This window comes from Eschrichtius robustus, chromosome 4 (assembly GCF_028021215.1).
Source record: "Eschrichtius robustus isolate mEscRob2 chromosome 4, mEscRob2.pri, whole genome shotgun sequence".
Taxonomy (NCBI): Eukaryota; Metazoa; Chordata; class Mammalia; order Artiodactyla; family Eschrichtiidae; genus Eschrichtius; species Eschrichtius robustus.
In genome coordinates, this window is record NC_090827.1 from 89,682,246 (window position 1) to 89,706,564 (window position 24,319).

Below are 24,319 nucleotides of genomic sequence, written 5' to 3' on the forward strand. Positions count from 1 at the left end.
TTGGTAGCTTGGTAAAGGGTCTGTGTGTGTCTGTCCCACCACAGCTGAGCAAGGTGGCTTGTGAAGAGGCCAGGCACACATAGCTTTGTCCAAGTGTGGAGCTGAGCCAGGACACTTTTTGCTGAACCACAGTTAGAGTTCAGAAGCCTCGTGGAGGAACCACAGAGTAGAGGAGAGTCCAAATTTTGGGGAGGCAGAAGCACAGAGGTAGAAAAAAGAGTTGAGGATGAAGAGGTAGTGTGTGCAGGGGGCAGCTGAAACTCCATCAGCCCAGCGCCTCTCCCTTCTGGGATGATTCTCCCTCCTTTGGAGAACTCTTCCCCTCCCTCTTAGAACCCAGCCAGGCGCCCCGCTCCCCTGACTGCAGCTGGATGTGACCGAGGCCGTGCCGAGGAAGCTGGTCTGAAGAAAGGAAGGGAACATGCAGAGGGAAGAGAGGCAGTCCTGGTTTGCTGTCAAGGCCTAGATTCATTTGACCCTGAGGCCCAGCTGCCCTTCCGAGCTTTATGAACATTCCAAGGACATTCCTCTTTTGTCTCACCTCCTTTGGGTTGAGTTTCTATCACTTCTGACAACAATCACAAAACCCCACAGTCGGTGCAATTATTCTCAGAAAAGTAGACACACGAGGAGTATCAGAGCCACATGAATAGTGGAGCCCAGGCATCCTGCCCTACAGCTGAGGCTGCCCAGCGCCGCCTCAGATCCATAGCCAGGGGCCCCGGCCCTGGTGTGGCATCTGCTCTGAAATGCTCTTGCAAACCCTCTCCAGACTTCATTGCCTTAGGATGACCTCCCTTCCACCATCTTTCCTTGATTTGCCATAGGGCTCGCGACTGTAGCTCCTGTCAGAGCACAACTTTGGCATTCAGATGACTCTGGCCATCTGTGACCTTAAGGTTTTCAGATCCCAATCTTCTAACTGAAGATAATAGACTGAAGATAATATGTGCCTTTTAGGGAGGCCGTCAGGATTATAAGAGCGTGGGCAGATAGTGCATGTAGCATGGGGCCGGACACAGCCAGCGCTGACTCAATGAGCTGCCTCGGAGTTGCCAAACTCAGCCCCTCTTTAGTGAAATAAATGATAGAGTGATGAGTATTTGGCCATTTGAGTGTGGGTTCTTGATGTTTTTGCCACATTAAAATTGCTTCACATTGAAGATGGATCCCGGGTGGGGATGGGGGCGATTGGAGAGTAGGAGGGATCAGGTAGAAGAGGAAACTTCTGAGATTCTGTCTGGGCCTGAGATTCTTCTGGAACCAGGTCAAATGCCTTAAGTGAGAGGATGATCTCATTGCTCCAATGTTAAATGGAGCCGGATCTACAAGACAAGGGGTGTGTTCTTTCTCTGCATGTTCAGGCTCTCATTTTATCTTATCACTCTTGGGATAAAACATGAATGTGGTACAGTCTTAAAAAGAACTTGACTTCTTTTTATTTGCAAGTCATTCTAACTGAGAAATTATAGAGAAAATGCTCTTGGAATCATAACATGAAACCTAAATTACAAAATTTCTGGGTTTGATTATGGATGAATATCTTAATGTTGGCCAAATAAAAAAAACACCTAACAAAACAATCCCTCTGAAATAACTAACCAACCCTACCAAACCCAAGATTTCTATCTTGCATTAAAAATGTATTTTATTTAATAAAAATGTATTTGTGGCAAGGGAGGATTAAAGAAGTAGGTTAGTTTTAATGCCTCAAATATTCATTTCAAACATAGCATGACAAAATTGTGACTAGGCATAAATTACTGTGTATCCTCCAATGGTTAAATGATGAAAATAAATAATGATGAGAATACAAAATGTATTAAATTTGAAGTGCCCCCAAGATGCATGTTTACCTTGAGATGATTGTTAATAATGTAGGTAGAAAGGGACTTATCTAGTTTAGAAATAATTCAATATGATTAGAAGTGGTGCAGAAAGCTTTGGTGGTCATAGAAATCAAAATTTAGTTATTACAAAAAAAGTGTAAATGCTACTCATAAAAAAGTGGTCCAATGTGAGATGACCTTCACTGGGTAATAGAAGCACATCTAACATTTATTATTTACCCGGTGCTGGGTATGTGCTAAGCACTTTATATTCTGTATCTCCTGTAAGTTGCATTACAGCTCAGGGCAGGCATAGCCACCACTTCCATTTTACAGGTGACAATACTGAGGAAAGGAATTTCAAGATACTTTGCACTGGCCGTTCACGTGATCACTGTAAAAACACAAATATCATTGGTGGTAGACAATCTCAGAGATTTTACAGATAAGGCCTTGACTAATGTTTCAATTCTTTATTAAAATCTCCCTCAGAACCAGAAAAAGAAAAAATACAAAACAAAAAAACAAAAACCTTTCTTTCCCAATTGACAATACATGTAAGTTTACTTTTCCAATATTGGATTGTTCTTATCTCCACCACCTTGGTTTAAAGTTCCCCCAACTTTCCGATCTCAGAATTCACTTGATTGTTGTGATTGCTGCATTCCCTGAAATAATGGAGACCAAAGGCTTTTTTTCTTAGAAATTTCACATTTTGATTCAGCCCTTCTTTTCTTCTGATGGCAACATGGCTGTCTCCACAGAGAGGCTGTATTACCTATTCCTTAAAAGGAAGCTTGTTGTTCAAACTGAGTTCAGTTGAGATTCTGCCACTGACTGTCTGTGTGACCATGGATGAATCAGATAGCTTTTTGAGCCTCCATTTCCTCATCTGTGAAATGGGGATAATCATACCTACAACTTATAGGGTCATGGTGGACTTAAGCAAGATGATGCATATGCAGAACTTAAACTGTACTAAATGCTTAACAAATGGTAGTTTTTTAAAAAGTTAAGCTATATTTGCACCTATAAAAAAACAAAAACCGTAACTTGCTGTCTCTCAGAAGTTATTACTGAATAAAATTTCTGTATCAATAACTGTATTATTTGGCAAATTATTTTGAAAGCGTCTGCAGATATGTTTTTCTTGTTATAAAATTTTTCCCTATAAACTTTAAAACATAATTTTAGTCCATTTCTTTTTTTTAAATTAATTTATTTTATTTATTTACTTCTGGCTGCGTTGGGTCTTCGTTGTTGCGCGCGGGCTTTCCCTAGTTGCGGTGAGCAGGGGCTACTCTTCGTTGCGGTGTGCGGGCTTCTCATTGTGGTGGCTTCTCTTGTTGCAGAGCATGGGCTCTAGGCGTGTGGGCTTCCGTAGTTGTGGCTCGCAGGCTCTAGAACGCAGGCTCAGTAGTTGTGGCGCACGGGCTTAATTGCTCCATGGCATGTGGGCTTTTCCCGGACCAGGGCTCGAACCCGTGTCCCCTGCATTGGCAGGTGGATTCTTAACCACTGAGCCACCAGGGAAGTCCATCTCTATAAACTTTTAATTTAAATACTGTACAGTTCTTGGTTTGTCTCCTGGCCAATGGCTGACATCGTGCAAATCTTAGAGCCTATGATCATATGGCTTCATAAATGGGTAATTTAAAACTTTTGATTCTGTTCTAGGCATGAACATTTAAGACAGGGAGAGCACATTAGTTAATGAGAAGAGACCAGCAACTCTCCTTGGCCTGTAAAAATCTTCCCTTGTTTATACAAGGACCAAAGTTTATATGTACCAATCTTGATAGCTTTAGAGCTATTTTGGAGAATGAAAAAGGATGAGTAGAACCTGGAAATGAAATTATTCTTGGGGGATTTTCTTCTAAGGTTGGTAACTGATGTCAAGAGAGAACTTTATGGCTTTGTTTTCGAAACAGCAAGAACCCCACTAAACAAATATTCTAATCAGCCTGTCCTCCAACTGTCTCACTTACGTGATTTGGGAATGTGTAGATTTGATAAGGGAAATGAGTAAAATTCTTCGTCTACCTTCTGGTCTCTGGGTCATATTTTACCCTTGTTTTGTATTAACCATTCCAAAATGCTTAAAAGCAGAAAATACAGAAGTCTCCTAAAAAATCAAGCTCAAAGGGTGAGATGAGGGTGAACAGTAGCAATGAGCGGTATTGGGGAGGTATTTTCACGTTTGCTTGTATTCTAAGTGTATGGCTCACATGCATATGTAGGCCATGTATCTTGTTGAAAATCTTAGTCCAGTTCTGTCTATTTAGAGTGATTTTGTAGATAGTTCATTTGAGCTTCTAAATCGGTGGTTTTCTAAGTAGGTTTCACATAACCCAGGGGTGTGGGAAGAAAATATTAAAACCCGGATTGATATTTGTTATGTTAATACTGCTCTACAAAGTATATGACATAGTACAAGAGGACGGTACATTTATTTGTAAACATACTTCTATTAGGGGTAGGAGTGTGACATTTTTTACTGATAAACTGGTGCAAGATCAAAAAGGTGTGGCAAGTCCTGCTCTAGTCTCAGAGTTTCTCCAAGAGTGGCTGGAGAAATACCCACATCAACTATGCAGATGCTGGGGCCCCACCCAAGACCTGCTGAATCCAAGTCTCTAAGAGCTGAGACCCAGAAACCTGCTTTTATAAAAGAAGCACCCTGAAATTTGAGAATGTCTGCCTTCCACTTGGGATGTAGGAAGGATCCCCATTTTACAGATGAGGAAACTGAGGCTCAGGAATGTTAAGAAACTTAAATCCAAGGTCATACAATGAGCAAGAGGCACAGGCTGATTCCACCCCAGGTTGATTAGGGTTGAAGAGGGGCACGAGTCTGAGTGCCCGGCCCATGCTGTGTGGTCAGAACCTCCGAAGACCTGGAGGTCACCACGCATGGCTGCAGGGGTTAATCGTGGAGCCAACCCCCATGTACTTTTTCTACCATGAGGCGCCAAGAGAAGAGTGACATCTGAGTCTCATGTCACAAATACACACCCTTTCCTTCTTTCCCCTCCAGGATTTGAAAGATTGAGTTCAAGATGACTGAAAAATGTGGTGAGCCAAGTTTCCCACTGCTTGGTCCCAAACATTGGTTTTCTTAAGGTTTTTGTCTCAGTTTGGGAGTAAGGTCCTCAGGGTAACATGGCCTCGTGATGGAGACCAAATCTCCACTGGCTACTCAATTCCACTCTGTACCCATCTTTCTACAGACCACCAAGCAGCCTCCTTATTCAAACGGAGCAGGGCCACCAGAGTGAAACGTGTGGCTAATACATGTAATTTCTTTTCTCTCATATTCATCTAGACTGTGCTTCCACAGCCCTGCATTTATACCTTTATCACAACACATCCCAATCTCACAGTTAGCATTAGGAATCTTAATCAGCTGCATGATGTCTCCTCCACTACATGTGAAAAGCTTTTAGTCTTTCATTCAACAAATAATGTACTGAGTCTCACCTGTGCCACACACCATCCTAGATCTAGGCAAAAGGTGCTTGTTTATTATAGTCACTTTAGTTGAAAAAAAATTGCTAATGGTCAACTCCAAGCGTATTTAATAGATTTGCCTAGCATGTTGTTTCTTAGAGTGGCTGAGAGTGCTTCAAAAGTCAGCCTGTTATATGTCTACTGTAACCTAATACATTGGAGGAACTTATAAATTTAGTACATAAATAAATGAGCAACTTATTTCCGTAAGTTAACAGAGAAAGCGTTTACCATGAAAAATAAATGTCAGCTTGTCTCTGTTTAATTATCATCAGCTTTAAAATAGCAGGTTTTAAAAGGAATGAGGTTCACTCTAGAAGAAAAAATAAATAAACAGAAAGCAAGAATTTCCACATTTTCATCATAAAGACTCATTGTACAAATAGGAGTCCCCTTGATGAAGAATAAAGTCCAAGTTCAAGAGCAGAGGCCACGTTCCTGTGACTGCACACAGATGACAAAACTAAGGAAGTCAGATCTGTACTCTTGTACTTGCATTTGCTGCTTCCTTCAGTCTTCCTAAGGCCTCCTGCTGGGTGATACTGATGAAGAGTTAAGATGAGAATGGGTGGGGGACAGGCGGGCAAGATAGGCCTTGGGGATCAAGAGATACAGACTACTACGTATGAAATAAATAAGCTACAAGCACGTAATGCACAACACAGCGAATACAGCCAATATCTTATAATAACTATAAATGGAGTACAACCTTTAAAAATTGTAAATCACTATGCTGTACAACTGAAACTTATATAATACTGTACATCAACTATACCTCAATTTAAAAAAAAAAAAAAAAAAAGAAGAAGAAAAGAGATAATCTTGCCCTTAGGGTCAGGGCAGAGGAAGACAGAAAGAGGAAAACGGTGACTGGCTAACAGTTACTGAACGTGGACAAATGGGCGTGTGCTAAGAACCTGAAATTCTCTTCAATCCCTTGCGGATCTGCTTTGACAGTTATAACAATATGCTACCATCTGCCTTGGAAACCAGGGAAAAACATCTAATTTCATATGTATATGATAGTTCAACTATCAGTAAAAAGTGAAATGTAACTTCCTAGCTCAAGAAAACTACATGTAATATAGAAATAATCTTATATCAAAATCAAGATTTAACATGGTAAATATCCATGCAATGCAGTTTGCTAAGATCATGGAGACAGTGATGTCCACTTCTTTATATATATATATATATATACACATACATACATATCTATGTAATTGGAGTATAGCTGGTTTACGATATTGTGTTAGTTTATACTGTACAGCAAAGCGAATCAGCTATACATATACCTATATCCCCTCCTTTCTGGATTGTGATGTCCACTTCTAATCACAGCCAGTGCCTTACACTCAGAGTGCATCTATGCTGTCAGACTGTCCAGAATGTTTGAAAAGCATCACTATCATCAGCATCACTTTTTGTTTTTTTTCAGCATCACTTTTGATAAGGGGTGGCACCAGGCTGCAGAAAGAAGACATTACACAGAGCAGGATTCTCAGCTGCTAGACAAGCTGCGGGAAAAAGCTAAAATCTGGAGTTTCTTCTCAACCTAAAGATTCTGACATTTGCCCTGACGTCCTTTGGTGGAGCCTGGATATTGGGGCCAGGGCTGCTTTTAACAAAACACATGAAATTCTGTTAATCTTTTTTGAAGCAGTTATTCACATATAAAGAATCTTTAAAAGTCGAGAGTTTTTAATCATGGTGAACTCTCTGTAGCAGTCCTAAAATGTACAATTAGGTAAACATGTAAATGCAGAAGTGTGTTTCCGTGCCAGGGAAAGAGACTTGTCTGCAGGAATACCTCACCTTCCCCTCTCCTTGTCCGATTTTTCTTCTTTCTTCCGTTTTGGAGATACCTGTGGGAAGCTGGGAAGGCTGTAGCTGTCCAGTCCTCCTTCCTCCTTGGACCAAAGGTTCAGACCCCTCCTGTGTCACACTAACTGTAAACAATATTTTTCAATCTCTTGCAAATCAGCTCTATCCCGGGCTTCTGTGTTTTGAGGACCTGGTGTGGCAGATTGTAAGCAGACCATCTCATAACTCAATGTCCATTCTCCCCCTTCTCCATAACTGAATCCTGAATTTAGTTGGGAAAGCCATGCTCATAGCTAGAAGGGTAAGTCTTCCTAGCCTTTCTGGCAGCTGGATGTGACCAAGTAACCAGATGTTGACCAATGAGATACAAGTGGAAAGGTTGAATTACACTTCTAGAAGGTCCTTAATAGAGAGGGAGTGAGATCTTCTGACCCATTATTCTTTTTCCTGCATGGAAAGCAAATGAGTGACTGGAGCCCCAGCAGCCATTGTGGACCACGTGGTAATCTTGAGAAGGAAGCCAAATGGTAGAAGGTACATAAGTCGCTGATACCACGGCATCCTCTACCAGCCTGGACTGCTACCTCCAGACTTCTTTTGCATAAAAGGTAAATAAATCTCTTTTTATAAGACATTTATCCCATGCAGCTGGACCTGATCCCAACAGGTACACTTAGGAAACTGTTGAAGGAACCACTTTGAAATATTAAGCATCTGGTGTACTAAATAGAATAGTAAACCAACAATGCAATTAGCAATGCCAACAGTTTAGCCTTAAAAAGCTCTGAGTGACCTTGTATGTAGAGATGGCTTGTCATCAAGCAAACCCAGGGAAATGTCTGTCTGTTAGGCTCAGAAATCATGTTTATGTTAAATAAGTACCAAAATGGAGTGATGACATTATGACAATCTCTAGAAATACATATTATTATTATTCTCACTTAATTAATGGGTAAATAGAAGGGATACATTACTTGCCCAAGGTCACATGCAAAGCTGGAAATCCAACCAAGGTCAGATTTCAGAGCCTGTGTTATGAAACACCATAATAAAGCATCCTCCATGTTCATATTTTTCTAAATACTCTTGACCATCCCCTAAATTCTCCATCAAGCCATGTCTAAATGGCTGTCCTTGTTTATAAATTAGAAGGCTGAAACCCAGAGAGGGCTATTCATCCTAAAGGTCAGATCTGCACAGGTAATCATGGTGTCAAGAGTTTGAACTACAGGGACAGAGAGTCAAAGCCATTCTTGGCAAGCCAACCTAGTCTCCTCCTCATCTGTCATCTAATAGTCTAGCTGTTTAAATTGAAAGAAACATCAAGGGTCACTAAGGCTCAGTCTGGGAAAATTAGAAGCACTTCTGAGTTAAGACACACAGACACGTTTGTTGCTATATTTTAATCACAATCAGACATTAACATGGCACAAAACACTCCATCTATCTCTTTGCTGTTCCAAATCTCATGAACTTAAAACCTGAATTTGACACAAGCAGTTTAAATAATTATTTTGACCAGACTCCCCAATCCCAAAGGAGATTAAAAAGTAATAATGTAAAAAAATTAAGGTCAAGGTGTCCTGATATCACAGCTAATGACTAACCATTTGTTTACGGGCGGCTCCTGCTCCACCCTGAAAGCTGCTGAGCTTCCCCCTCGGTCCAACAAGTGGTTAGTTATTAGTTCCCTGCGTGGTTGCCCCTGAAGGTAAACCATACATTAGGCACTTTAAGTGGGGGTAGTTAACCTTTCTCGGGCTGGGTATAACGTTTGGCTCTCGAAAGCAAGATAGAGAATTTATAGTCAAACAGAATGTTCTGTGAATCTGTGCCCTTGGGATTAAGCGCTGGGATGTCAGCGCATTCTCAAGGACATCTGCACCAGATGTTCTGGGGGAGTCGTGAGGGTTGCCAAGCAGGCTGTTTAATGTCTGCGTGCGCTGTGGACACGAGCACTGTGGCCCACTCTGACTTTTATTCTCGTGTCTCGAGTTTTAGCCCATCTAGACGGTGGCACTCTCCATATTTAACAAGTGGTGTGGCCCAGGCGCTCACAGCCATCAGAACAGGTGCTGGGTGTCAACCACCGGTAAGGCTGCACCCATCTGCGCTGCAGTCATCAGCTGTGTCTAAGGAGCAAACCCAGCCCCATACGCCCAGCTCAACGCTGGCTTCCTTGCCGGCGCAAACCCCCTCCCCTACTCTGCCTCGTCCACATCTTCTCCCGCAGTAGCTGCCTCTAAAGCGGCCAGGGCTTCGGCCACCTCCGCGTCCTCATCCGCTGTCTCCCCGCTCGCATCTCCAGGGGAGCCCTGGGTCTCCGCCCACCCGTTTCTCGAATCGACCACAGGCACGTCCTGAGCAGGATCCTCTTCTTTAAAGTATACACTTAGAACTTCAGTTGCCACGGCCTCGTTTAACGAATCCCAGCTTCTCTTCACGGAGAAGGGCATATTCAAACCACGCTCCCCCGCCCTGGGGTGAGCGCCTTCCCGGGGCTCCTCCTCTGTGTGGCCCTTGAAAAGGCAGTCCTTTTCTTCGCCATCAACGTGATCGGCGTCGTCGTCGGCTGGGCCCCACAGCCGAGGGTAATCCGGGGCGGGTATCTGGAGGATGTGGTCTGGGACTTCCCAGGCGGGATGCCCCGCCGCGCAAGACGCGCTGGAGTCGCCACTTCCGATGACACGGGTCTCTCCTGAAGCCAGCAGCACGCAGTCCGATTCCCTGGCGCTTCCTCCTTCAAGGAAGGGCCGAGTCGTGTGACCCTTGTTTGTTGCACTGGCCCAGGAGCCCCTGTCCCCCTGGGGGCACCCGGGATCGCCAGCGAGCTGCAGGGCAGCAGCGGGGCCGAGGCCATTGACGGCCCCGCCAGTCTTCTCGGCGCAGGGTCCCCCCGCCGTGTCCCCCGGGAGAAGCGGTCCTTGTGGCGGCCCGCAGGGCTCCTGCGGAGCAGCCGTTTGGCCCCTGCTTGCGGTCCTCTTGGAGCTCTCGCTCGGAGGGTCATCCTTGTGTACCAGCACTTCGCGGCTCTGTTTGCCTTTTACCTTAACGGCATCGTCTTCATCTAACTTGCAGCTGTTTACTTCGTTGACATAACCAGGGGAGGGCACTTGAACTGGATCGAAGAGATAGCTGGGGTGAGAAGAAAGGAGACCAGTCGGGTTAAGTATTAACTTTATTAATAACTAACTTTCATTATTAATATTTCTACTACAGGCTCTGCTGTTTTCTACGATTCCTGTTAATTTCCGTGATTACTCTTTTAAGTCTATATGTGTGCCTCATTAAATATATATAGTTGGTATAAAAATGTTCTACCAACTGGAAATAGATCTTAAGAAGGGACTCAGAAAAGGGCAGGAAGAAGTTACAGAACAAAGTGTGTCATGAAATTGAAAAACAAACAAAAAACATAAATAAATAAAACAAATATCCAACCACAGGAAAATAAGTGGTTAAGAACTGATGGTTCAACCCCTCAATGGAATATTATGTAGTCATTAAAATAGTAAGTATGAAGTCTGGACTAGCATGAAAGACACTTACAATAAATTTTTTTTTGAATAGAGCCTAACATCAGATTATAGTGGAATAACACTTATATATGTATGTAGGTGTGTGTGTGTATATATAACTATATCTATCTATATATAGATCTATATATAGATAGATATAGATACAGAATAGAACTAACATAATAAAGATAGTTTTGTTAAGGAAGCAAAATCATCAGTTAATTTTTCCCCTTTATTTTATACAGAATTATATTCATGTTGCCCAAATTTTTATGAAATAGAATCTGGACAAAATTAAAAGCACATATGTGACTGGGGTGTTTTCAGTGATGCCATTTCAGGCATCTTCTAAAACTCAAACTTTTCTTTGCATTGAAGCTCTCTGGAGAAATGTAAATTCAACCCAAACCAAATTCAGCCTCAGAGAAAGACAGCGTTCCCAACACACTCTGAGCATTGCACAAAAAAAGTTTAAAAATCCAGGCCTTGTGTTCTTTTAAATGACATTAAAGTGGTCCCAAACTCTTAATTGCCTGGCAATGGTGGTCACGCTCCAAGCTGGGTAAATGCATTGAACCCATGCAGGGTGTTTAAAGTGCTTGCATGGTAATCACAAATTCCTCCATTCAGATGAGACATTTTGTTCAATGTTACCTTTGTAGCATTTTACAGCACCTGCACCCCATCTGGATTACTTTTTGTTATCATCTGGAAAAAAAGGCATAAAAAGGAGAGAACAGAGTGAAGGACATTTTATTTTATTTTATTTTAAAAGTAAAAAGTGTTCGTTTTATTTTAGGAAGATACATTAATTCTTTGAAATCAGAATGAAAGGGTTGCACGATTTAATTCTATATAAATGACTGAATATACAAAGTGTCAAATATAAACAGTAGTGTGAAATAAATTGGCAGAAATAATTATTCAACCAGTAGCAATACTTAAGACTACCATTTGAAAAATCTTCTATAAACGAAGAATGAAAAAATACTGTTATAAGATTTTCCAGCACAGAATTGAATTCCATCCTAATTCATTACTATTATACTTCTTCAGTATTAGTGGACCCACATCATCTCCAGTCAATTCGTTGTGTTTATCATGTGAACCACCACAGGCAGGAAACGTCTTAGAATGCCAACACCTACAATTAGCTGCTTTAGTAAGACACAAATCTTCAATGTTTACTTCATTCACCACTTTGGGATTTTCCTTCTGTATTTTAAGATTAATCAAGTTATCCTGCTGCTGCTTTTGCTTCGGAAGGAATGGACGAACCGCAAGGTAGTGCAAGTACACCGAGGAAAGGCAATAACTAAAGCCAGTCTGAAACTGTGAGCCGGACGATCCCGGTAACGCTCTCGGGGACTGGGAGCTGCTTAAGATAACGCGGGGAGCTGCACCTTCAACATGCGGACCGCGGCCTCCAGCACCTTCCCGGCCAGCGGCGCCCGCTCTTCTCCCGGCCCCGCCCGCCGGCGGCCCCGCCGCTCCCCGGCCGAGCTTCGGGCGCTCTCGGCCTGCACTGGGCCGGGGCGTCTGAATGACATTTTAATAGGAATTAAGTTTGCTTTTTCTTTCCTAGATACACTCAAAGTTAGTAGAGTTACAATTTTTTGGCAAAAGGATAACGTGATTCAGGGAGGGCACTGGTTACCCGGAATACCTTCACGTATCTAAAATCACCGATTCAGAGTTCTCAGACATTTATTTACACTTGTCTCTTGTGCCAGACCTTTCCCCAACCCTGGGAGTTATGCCATCTCCATTTTGCACATGAGGAAAAAACAGGTTGACGAATGCTAGGGAGAGAAAGGTGGGACTGAAAAGGACCTGTGTGTTTTCTCTTCCATTGCCTTCCACGGGGGACATGGACTTAACCAGGGTGCAGCCCCCGTGCAGCAGCAAATGGTGTAAGAGAGTGGAGAGGTTTCCGCGCCAGGGGATTAGCTACTCAGTATTAAAAGATGTCAGTATACGGCAGCTGATCTATACGTTCCATATTACAGACCTGAGGAGGTCGGAGCTGGAGGGATCATCACAAGCTTTACTTGGACTAAGCTGCTCCTGTTTTGCTTTTCCCACCATCCCGGCTACGATCCCTGGACTCCACTCTCTGGCAGTTCAAGGACACGCCCCTTCGGGCTTGCTGGTGGCAGACGGACTCACGTCTTTGCTTCTTTCATTTCCCACCCGCCCTCTGTCCCCTGGCCTTTCCCAAGTTGCATTTTTTCCTCATGAGTGCCCCCTGAATAAAACCTTCTCTTCATGTAAAACTGACCACACTGTTCTGGTCTTTTCTGTGAAAATCCTAAAAATTAGTATGGAAGAATCTTTAAGTCATCTTCCATCTCTAACAGCTACAACCTTTCAGGAGACAAACCAGTGACAGAATCTAAAGCCCTAGCCCCTTTGTCTCCATAAGATGCGTGTGCTAGGGAGACAGAGGGATTGCTCATCGTCAGCTGTGTCACTGCTTACTCTGTTCTCTCTCCTTCCTTTCAATCACGGATGAATTTCCCAGGATGCTACTTCATAAGCCTTTAACCACAGAGGAAATTACTGGTGCCTTTTACGAAGTATAGACTAGTTGGTTGGTTAGAGGAAACTAGATTTACACACACACCCCCCCCCCCGCCCCCTGCAAATATATCCAACATCCACATCCTAATCTCTGGAACTTGTGACTGTTACCTCATGTGACCATGAAAGAAAGAAGTCTTTGCAGGTGTGATTACAGATTTGAGACGGGGAGATTGCCTGGATTATTTGGTTCAGGTCCCAGCTCTGCCGTGTAACTTTAGGCCTCAGCTATGTCATCTGTAAATGGGGATAATGATGCACCTACCACATAGCACTGTTGGAGATTATACGAGTTAATATTCATAATAAGCATATACTTATTACTCAGCTCTGTCTGGATACAGCATGTTTAAAAAAAAAGACGGAAGCTTTGCACCGAAGAAAGAAAGAATCTAGTTGTCATGACATACATACACATACAAACAAGAGCATTAACAATACCAAGTAATACTTGTTTCCAGAATAAGGGCCAAATGGTATATTTCTATCAACTGTGGCACCAACTGAAAGACACACACCCCAAGTGCAACAAGAGTTCCACAGAGAGAGAAATCATTGGTGGCTTAGCCAGCAGTATGTGTACAACCTTTTCCTTTTTCAATGCACTCTCAATGAAATTACCCCATTTTGCAAGTCCAGGATTTTGTTTCCAGCCTCTGCTCCCCACTTATGTCCATTTGCTGCAAATAATTTATATATCAGCTGGATAAACAGGTTGAAGAGCCCCCTGGGCGCTTCCTCCCCACCATCAGCCCCGCCCCGCCCCACTTGTGCCCTCAAAATCTGGCGCGTTTCCATGCTTGCAGTACCTTTGTTTATCTTGGAATCTGTTTTTAAAAAGTCAGGAGGATAGGAGGCAAGAAAAAAGTCAAAGAAAAGAAAAAAAAGGGCTTTGGAGTGTTTGAGAGAGGGGCAGACTACAGGTCTTAATAGTGTAATCGAAGCAATCGTGATATGTGAATCACTGAAAAATGTCAGGCAGGTGGGTTGCAGAGTCGTAGGCAGGGAAGGTTTTCTTCTGGAAAGAAGGAAGAACGAAAGAGACTTGTCTTGAGCGACACCTGGCTTTCCCAGCGTCTCTGAGGCCGACCAAGGTCATCCTGACCCTGAGGCACCCTCGCCAGGCTGGCTGGCTGTCCCCACCCTCTGGAAGTGAGATTACTGCTGAGATTTAAGAGCCCAACTCCAGAGCCTCTGCTTCCCTGTTTCTAGGAGAATTGACATGTCATCTGTGGCTTTCACCCGCTCCCCCCCACTTTCCTTGGAAAATCACAGGATCTGTATTTTTCTTCAAAGCCATGTAGTTATAAAAGGTGTTTTGATGACTCTCCCCTTTCGAGTCAAGTTTCCAGTCCCCCGACCCCCCGGCTGCCTCCCTTTAGGGTGCACCCCCTGGGGTTCCTACAGACCTGGTCCCGTACCGAGGGCCACGCTCTGTGCCTCTCTCTCCCCAGCCCAGCAGAGGCAACCTCTTCCTGGTTAGAGGTCCTGCCCTCTCTCACCACCCTGTGTTTTCCTTCCCCGGCAACATTCCTTCTCTCAACGAGATAGGCTCCAACATCCAAGGTTGGGTGACCGCTGACGAAAAGGGTGGCGACTAATGCATTTACACCCAACCCCTGCCTGCCTGTGTCTACAATGATTCTTCTTTCTATGATGAATCCTAACATCAAACCTGATCTGTTTCTCCTTTCATGTGTCCCTCCCACACCACATCTTGCTTTTAGCGAGGAGGTCTCCCGTCTCCAGGTGCAAAAAGGAAGTACTCCAGGTCCAGCGTGGCACATGGACATGGGGAAAAACTATATGCTCTTCTGAAGTAAAACCCAATTCCAAACGGGCAGTCTGTCTCTTTCTCTCCCCCCTCACTTGGACAACATCTGGCTTAAAGGTGAGAACTCAGTTGTCTGGGGCCCTTTATTACGGAGCAGAATCAGAATTTGCTTTCTCTTTGGAGTGTAAAAGAGCAACAGAGAAACAAAAGGCAAAGCCTTCGCAACCATCATCTGGTTTCCACAGGAGAAAAGCAAACACCATTAGGATGGTGTGTCCACCCACTGCTGGCGCCTGCCTGCTCCTGGACTCCTGTGTTGGAGGTTGACTCTTGTCCTGTGTTTCGTGTTGAAATTACACAGTCCTGTGTTTGAAGATGGTCATGCTAAAGCCCCATCAGTTACTAGTCAAGTCCCCTTGCGGGAAAATCTGGTTTCACAAGGGAGTTAGTGATGAAGGTGGGGAGAAACGGGGAGACTGGGGGGAGGCAGGAGTTTTGCAACCAGACAGAGAAATTGACTGAGTATCCATCAGGAAGTCAAGGAATATAGAAAAAGGCTCAACCCAGCCGGAAAGGGCTGCCTTTGAATAGTGATGATCTTAAAGAATGACAGGGATAGGTCAAACGGACACAGAACCAGCTTGCAGGGGTTCTACTGGCCAAATACGGAACAACGTGAGCATCAGAATAAATACTAACATAAAGGATTATAATCCATTGAATAAAACAAGGGTCTATGAATCCTTAGGATATAAATCTAAAAAGGGGAAAGCCCTGACTTACAAGTAGACAGTCAGCTAACAAACATACAAGGAATAATGGAACTAGAGAAATCACCATTTGACAACCATAACAGTAACAGTTGATGTAAGCAAGAATCATCAACAGATGCTGAGACCAGTGGGTGAAAACTTGAGGAGAATGGGATATTTAGTCTGAAAAACAAGGACAGACTAAAGAGCTATTCCAGATTAAAGGAGACGGAAGAGACATGACAACCAAATGCAATCATGATCTTTTTGTAAGAGGTCATTATTGACACAACTGGTGAAATCTGAATAAGGTCTGTAGATTAGGTAGTAGTATTAAACCAATGTAAATGTCCTGATTTTGATTATTGTACTGGAGTTATATAAAAGCATGCCCTTGTTCTTAGGAAATTCAGAGTGAAGTATTTCGGAGTAGAAGGGCATGGTACCTGTAATTTATTAAAATGATTCAGGAAGAAGATTATGTGTGTATGTGTAGAGAGAGAGAAAAATAAAGCAAATGCTAACATTTGCGGATTGTGACTTTATGAGGGTCCTTTGTACTTTTCTTGCAACTCTTCAGTAAGTCTGATATGATGTCAAAATCAAAAGTTAAAAGGAAAAAAAAAAAGTGGGAAGTTTAAAAAAAAAAAAAAAGCACTAATCTGATGTCAGTTCTGTTCTGCTTGTTGCCGGGCTAGGACCCGTTACCTACAGGAAACCATTGCTATTAAGCTATTCCCTATAAAGAAGCACGTGGAGAAAGGTCTTGGAAAGGAGTTCATCAAAAGCCCACTGGCCTTTCTGGATTTAGTTGTCATTCTGAGTACGTACTAAAGACCTTTCCTCAATACCCAGCCCCAGGCACTACAACACTGAAGGCAAAGATGCTTCCTGTCCTTGGGCTGCCCCATCTCAGAAGGGGACTTATAGTCTAGGGCACTGGTGTTCATCAGCTGTCGGCCTCCCTTACTGAACACAAGCCCCTCGCAGGCAATGCCTAAGCCAGGGCAGCATCCAGCTTGCTTGGAGCACGTCACACCTGTTATTCAAATGAAGGAATGACTGGTGAGTGACAGGTGCAAATGAATGAATGGTGAGTATGAGCTTTTATAAATTATTCCAGTAGAAGGTTTACCCTTTTCCATGATCAAATGTCACTCCACCCAGTGGTCCAAAACCAAAAGCCAAGTGCATGACACGAGCTGAGAGAGGTGGGAGGAACCGTGGTTCCTCTTCCCAGCTTGGGAATTGCAGTTACGTAATTCCAAGGGTCAAGGACATCCTGCTTCGAGGGCTCTAGTCAGTGAATGAGCTTTCAGAGCAGCTGCTGGCAAGTGGTTTGAGTTGATGGAAGTTGGAGTGTTTGGAAGAGACACAATAAAATTAAACACTTAAATTTCAACTCCGTTTTGAAAAACCAACTTGCCAGCGTTTAGAAAACAGTCCAGGATTTCACCTTAATCTGGCCAGCAGGTGAAGTTGAAAAATATGTAGTGAGTCACTTCTGGGTACTGACCTCTTAGACTCAAGCGGATTGGATAAAAATAATTACCACACACTGAAGAAACCACCAGGTGCTTTATAAAAGAAATTAAAGACGGCCTGCCCAACTCCATAGACGGTATTGAATCTATAGTGGAAAAAGGACAAGAAGATAATTCTTGACTACTACCCAATCTCTTTCCTCAGCAGAATCATATCCTCCTTTCCAGGAAGGCTTTGAAAACTCTCTGGGACAAAATTTTCTGGTGTGTTCCCTTTTCTCCTAAAGAGGCTGAATTTCAGTGATTTTGGAGAACTGGAGAGACTATAAGAAGACTGTTATTATCAGCACCATCAAACAGTCCATTCGATGCACTCCCAATAGTCAATGTGCTACCATATATGTAACAGCAGCACTTAGAACTGGGTTTGATGGAATATTTGTGCAGAGGTGTGTTCAAATGTCCACCCCCATCCCTGCCAAAGGGTTCCGCGGTCAAACAGGTTTGGAAACAGCAGAGATGAAAGATGAACACGTTCATAGTTATGAAAAAGAACGATTTCACCTTGTTTAACTCAGTATTTCCCAAAATTATTTGACCACAGAACTTTTTTTTTTTCCCCATAAAAGATATTAACAACCAACAGAACTTGTGTTTTGTGGACCTCTGGGAAAAACAACTGTCATGACAGTCCTAATTATCAGGAGGGGTTTTACGCCCCAAACTAATTATTGCCAGGTGGTGGTTGGTGTTTTGGTGAACTCAGCCAGGCAAAGTCTGTGCCAGGTGTGAGAAATCCACCGTCCAGCAGTGGCTTCATCATCAACCATGTGGATGTGGGAAAGTTGTGTAATCTCCTGATTCCTCAGTTCCTTTATCTGCCCAATGAGTCCATGACATCAAAGCTCTCTTCCAAATCTAACAATCGAAATGCTGAATCAGCGAAGGAAGGCTCCTCCCCTCCTGACCCTCTCTCTGACTTGGCTCACACACCTTTATCATTGAACACCGAGACAAGGCAGGCACCAATATCACTGTTTTGCAGGTGGGGAGCTCTGCTCAGTGGTGTGTGAACTACCCCATCCCAATACTGATGGGCTGCATTTGGGTCCCAAGTCCACAATCACCCCAACCCATGATCCTGACTGAATGCACAAAGCTTCTCCTCCTGTTTCCTTCCTTCAGGCCCCAAGTTCTCATCTCATTCCCTTAGGTCTGCAGCTCTTTGAAAAGGTCTCCTTGGCTTCTTTGCCATAGGGTCCTGCTGACCAATGCCCTGGAGCCTTGAGATGGGGAGAGTGTGTGTAACAGCAACTTCCCTGGGAGGGGCGAAGACTCAGGTCAGGGGGACTCTGAGGGAGGAGGAGGTGCACCTTCTGGACCTCATTTACTGGGATGCGCTGGGGGAGTGTGTGTGTGTGTGTGTGTGTGTGTGTGTGTGTGGCGGGGTTGGGGTATGTGCGTGAGGCAAGTCGTATAAGCATCTGAGAAGATTTATCACACCAGCAAGTCAGCACAGTGGTTTAATGAGTAATTTAGGGCCAGAGTTGTGGGTTCCAATTCTACCTCCACCATTTATTAGGCTTTGTGACCTCTAGGCAGATTTCTTAGCCTCTGTGACCTTTAGCTGTCTAATCTGCAAAATGGGAATGATAACAGTTCCTGCTTATCAGGATTGTTTTGAAATTTAAATGAGATAAAAGTATGTATGGCATTTACTGTAATGTTTGGCATCCTGCCAGTACTTATTAATGATTACAAGTAGTTAACATTTGAGTGTTTAATATGCATCAAGCACTGTTTTAAGAAATTTCATTTCAATTTTACAATAATCCTTTAAGATGGAAACCAGTAATTATTATTATTTTGGCTGAACCGCGCGGCTTGTGGTATCTTAGTTCCCTGACCAGGGAATGAACCCAGGCCGTGGCAGTGAAAGTGCCGAGTCCCAACCACTGGACCACTAGGGAATTCCCTATTATTTTTTTAATTGAAGAGTAGTTGATTTGCAATATTACATTAGCTTCAGATGTACAGTACAGTGATTCAATATTTTATAGATTGTACTCCATTTAAAGTTATCACAAAATAATGGTTATATTTCCCTGTGCTGTACAATATATCCTCATTGCTTATCTATTTTATACATAATAGTTTTAATCCCATACCATTGTCCTGCCCCTCCCCCCTTCCTTCTCCCCACTGGTAACCACTAGTTTGTTTTCTGTATCTGTGAGTCTGTTTCTGTTTTGCTATATTCGTTGGTTTTATTTTTTAGATTCCACATATATATGATATCATATATATGATATTTGTCATATGATATGTCATATGATATCATATTTATATATCAGTATTTGTCTTTCTCTGTCTGACTTCTTTCACTAAGCATCATACTTTCTACGTCCGTCCATGTTGTTGTAAATGAGTAAATGTAAACTTTATTCTTTTTTTATGGCTGAATAATATTCCATTATATATATCACACCTTCTTTATCCATTCTTCTGTTGATGGACACTTAGGTTGTTTCCATATCTTGGCTATCGTAAATAGTGCTGCTATGAAAATTGGGGTGCATAGATCTTTTCGAATTAGTGTTTTATTTTCTTTTTTGGATATACACCCTGGACTGGAATTGCTGGGTCATATGGTAGCTCTATTTTTAATTTTTTGAGGCTCTTCCATACTGTTTTCCATAGTGGCTGCACCAATTTACATTCCCACCAACACTGCACAGAGGTTGGGAGCCAGTATTTTATAGATAAATAAATGGACATAAAAGTTAGAAAGTGGTACAGTGTGGCTATTATTAATGCTGCTGTTGTTATTGTTTTCATTATTATTAATACTTCCTGATTATATATTACTTATTATATAATATTTATATATTTCATATTATATTAATACCTCTTGTAGGTTTTGTTGTTTTCTGAGTCCACTGCATTACACAATAAGAAGCAGCTTGTGATCCATTAGCTTTTGCAAAAGGGAACTGGATCCTCTTGATTTGGGCTCTGATAGAATTTCATAGGTGTGGTTTTATCTATTGGCCACCAGATGGCAGTATATAGTGGTTATTTAATTTAATTTCAAGGGAAGGGCTTGGTATGGGAAAGGCCTCAAACACAGAATTAACGGCACAAATAGTGTAGGTGCTTTGCCATGTGGTGAAGTTAGGGAGTAGGTGATGTCGTAAATATTCAGACAATTATTGTGTTAAGTCCTGGTGGCCATGGCACCACCTTATGGCAGGGTTTCCTCCAGCTCTGGCTGGGCATGGGATTTATTCTGTAGTCTGGCCAGACCATGGCGGGGTCAAAAAACTCTGGCAATTCTATAGACGCCTCTTTTCACACAAATGGGATCTGTCTTTCTGGACAATAATTCTGTGGAAGAGGCTGCAGGAGGAAGGAGCCTATGGGGTGTGGAGGGGTTCAGTTTCTCCCGTGTTAGCTCTGATGCTGCTGGGCCTGCCCGTTTCACTGCTCCTTCCCTATGGCCATCCTTGTGCTGCCCCAGGCCCCGTGTGCTGCCCATGGTGTGAGCTGGTCTTGGGGGCCCATCTTCTGGATGAGGGTAAGTGGCCATGAACTAGGAGGTAAAGATAAGCTATAAAATAAATATGGCCCAATTTGAAAGTTTTTGTGGAAGAAGTCCATTATTTTTAATTTAAAATAAATTCAGAACATTGTGTTTGAAAAGGCAAAATTTGCATGAATTTTAGAATTAAACAGAAGGCTTTTTTTTTTTTAGAGAGAGGAAAGTGAATGTAAAGAAGGGAAAAACACCTGATATAAGCACGTGACAGTAGCTGTAACAGAATAGAAGAAGAAGACAAATTCTGTGAGGGTTGTTGAACAGAGTTATCATTCATCTTTTTTTTCTTGTTGTTGTTTACTTTAAAAAAATATTGATAGCAATTATGCCTGCATAGTTTATTTAAATTTTGTGAGTTTTTTACACTTATCTGCAGTAATATTTGTGTAAAAAGTCAAGTATCCATTTATACTTAGTGCTGATACTAAGCTCTCTATTCTGTGTCATTGATCTACTTTTGCCAAAACCACTGTTCTTATTACTCTAGGTTTGCAATATGTAATAACAGAGAAAGTTCTTCTATCTTGTTCTCTTAAAAGATGTTTTTGGATATTTTTAGCTCTTTGCAATTTCATATAAATTTATTTTTTTTTAATTTAATTTATTTTTTTATACAGCAGGTTCTTATTAGTCCTCCATTTTATACACATCAGTGTATACATGTCAATCCCAGTCTCCCAGTTCATCACACCCCCACCCCCACCCCCCGCTGCTTTCCCCCCTTGGTGATCATACGTTTTTTCTCTACTTCTGTGTCTCAATTTCTGCTCTGCAGAAAATTTCAAATTCTGTTGGTAGCTTATGGTCAGCCCTCTGGACCAGTTCCTTCTTCCTGTACTCTTGGTGGGAACAGTTCTAGGGAAAGTTTGAGAAGCTATGCCCCTATTCTCTGGACTGTAAATTCCTGGGAGTAGGCTCCTGTCTGGATCAGATGAGATGCAGCTCATTATTGAATAAAGACTAGGGTGTATGGGTGACGGGGCGGGGATCCTGGTAAGCACTTTGAGAGGCAGAGGGCACGGGGTCCATAAGGCATCCTCCTGGGTCTGTGCGGGCCGATAACTCGCATTTCTAACAAGCTCCCAGGGTGCTAACGCTGCCCTCTGGGGACCACACTTTGAGAGTTCCTGCTTTACGGCTTTATGGAAATGAAGGCAGGCAGGCCTCTTTGTTTTGCTCTGTTGCTGGTTGGTCTAGGTGAGCTCTACTTAAAGGGGAAGGACTAACACCCTAAGAACGCTTGTGGCTTGGGGAGTTCCTGGCAACAGTGAGGTGGCTACAATTACCACTGGCCCCTTTTGGTGACTGATGACATGGCCCAAACCAAGTTGGCCGAAACTAATACCTGTAGTCACTACTGCCAATTGCACTCCCAATCGGTGCAGTTTACAATCCTGTTAAGTTTCTAAAAATTTTGTCTGTTTTTCAGAATTTGCTTTTTAACAGTTTTTAATTTATGTTCTTTTATCCTTCTCTATGGGCGTTATAACAGGAAAAAGTTAAAATAAACCACGTGTCCAATAATATGGGATCAATCTGGACAACCTAAATGTTTACTAAGTGAGGAATAGTTAAAACAAACCCAAGACATTGGGCTGGTCCACTGCCTGTCTGCTCTTAGGCTGGTCCCTGCCTCTTGACCACTCAGTTTCTCAAGGCACCGTAATGCTGAGGAATCCTTGCCCTCTGGATCTGGGTAGTCCCACCAGTGGAAGGTGCTGGTGGAAGACTAGAGGGGGAGGATGGGGGATGTCAGGGTATGTTTCCCTTTCTCTCTACTTTGGACAGTATGCTGTTCATCCTGGTAGTGGCCAAATCTCCTGCACAGCAATAGATGCCCAAGAGCCCCACCCTCCATGGTGCCAGATAGAACCATGGTGCCTCACCATGGCTCCAGCCATTGCCCCAGCATCTGGTTCTGTGTCTCATCCTGGGGTGGTAATGTCTCCCTGCCTTGCCCATCTCTGCGTTGCCTCACCATCTCATTTGGTTTCCCAGCTCTTCCAATACCCACATAACCCACTGATTATAACGTCCCTCTGTCTGAAAGGAAGAGTTCCCATTCCTTGCTGGATCTTGCCTAATACAAATAATATCCTGGTCAAAGGCTTTCTAGCTAAGTTATTAATATACAATAACAGTACTGGACTCTGCAAAAATTGGTATTATCTATTGTATAGGTTGCTGCTTGTTGAATACCTGACATGGAGGGGGTGTCCACAGTGGCTGGGGAAGGGACTTTAGCCCCTCCATCAACTCCATCAAGTTCTCTTCCTTTTCCCACCCAAAATCAGTCTGTTTGCTGTGTAATGTAACTTCCAGACAAGTCTCCTATCTTCCCTTCCAAGCTCTTAAACTCTTCCTATATATATTCTAAAACTGCCACTGGAGAAAGTATAGGGGACACATGGACCTTTGCACTATTTTTAGTAATCTCGTGAAAGTACTCAACATCATTCACGCGTGTGGGTGACAGTGGTTAATATATGTTTTGATGTTCCTCATGTCTGCTAAAATAAGAAGGGTATCTCCTATTATTCACATGGGCACCTGGCCATATTAACCCATTCCCCATTATCAATGTAGTGGCAGGAAGTTTATTTTTAATATGCCCCTAAATCCTTCAGTGAGTCTCTAATTTCAACAGTTTAAGATAAATATCTAAAACTCTTAGAGTCGGTAATCCAGATATCACCATGTGCTTATCAACTGCTTTTGAAGTATGCCTTGAGGAAGTCACGCAAATTATCACAGACAGCTCTGAAGTGAAAGAGATGTTATAGAGAGCTCATCTAATCACGTACACAATCTCACTTAAAATGACAATTTATCATCAATGATACGGGATTAGGTATTTACCCTGAATGCTACTACTTGGGTAGAATCTTGTTCACTGATGAACCAATATACCATATCATTGAAAACCAAACCAAACCAGACCATTATCGGGGATAAATGACCACAGCACCAAGATTCAGACCCAACTGAAGATGGGGGCAGGCCATGACCTTCTGGGTGTTTTTTAGTTTCAGGGAATATGAACAAGTACACTTTGGAGAATCTTCAGATGGTACAAACAGAGTTTATTTGAGAAGAGGATTTAAAAAATTTGAAGTGAAGATGATGTGTTTTCACTTAACACGTACAGTTCTATGTCTTTTTCATGTGGGATTCAGTGGCCCCCTTCCTTCATACTCTTGACCATAATAGTAACTGTATCATCTGACAAAACTCATCTCAACTCAGCTTGGTGGGCTGATCTTGACTCTGGCTGATTGGAAGCTCAGCGTCACCAATCTTTAGTAGGGGATCTGCTTAAAAACATCCGAGACACTCTTGCATTAGTGCATGATTGATTTCATTTTTACGGCCCCGTTAACAGAAGGACTGGTCAAAGTACATGTATAAAATCATATATGGGTTTAGAAGAAGAGGAGGAAGAATTTT

The 24,319-nt window shown here is 42.7% G+C and overlaps 1 protein-coding gene and 1 pseudogene across 1 annotated transcript in view; both read right to left on the reverse strand.

Annotated features, from left to right (window-relative positions):
- Positions 1-8,563: 8,563 nt before the first annotated feature.
- C4H4orf19 (chromosome 4 C4orf19 homolog) overlaps positions 8,564-24,319 on the reverse strand; it is an 82,858-nt gene continuing 67,102 nt past the window's right edge. The window contains exons 3-4 of the mRNA XM_068542258.1: positions 11,336-11,389; positions 8,564-10,298 (exon numbers count right to left, since the gene is read on the reverse strand). Of these exons, the coding sequence (XP_068398359.1) occupies positions 9,365-10,298; positions 11,336-11,367 (966 nt within the window). The 5' untranslated portion in view covers positions 11,368-11,389 and the 3' untranslated portion in view covers positions 8,564-9,364. The remainder of the gene's footprint in view (positions 10,299-11,335; positions 11,390-24,319) is intronic.
- Positions 11,675-12,231, reverse strand: LOC137763501 (CDGSH iron-sulfur domain-containing protein 2 pseudogene; annotated as a pseudogene).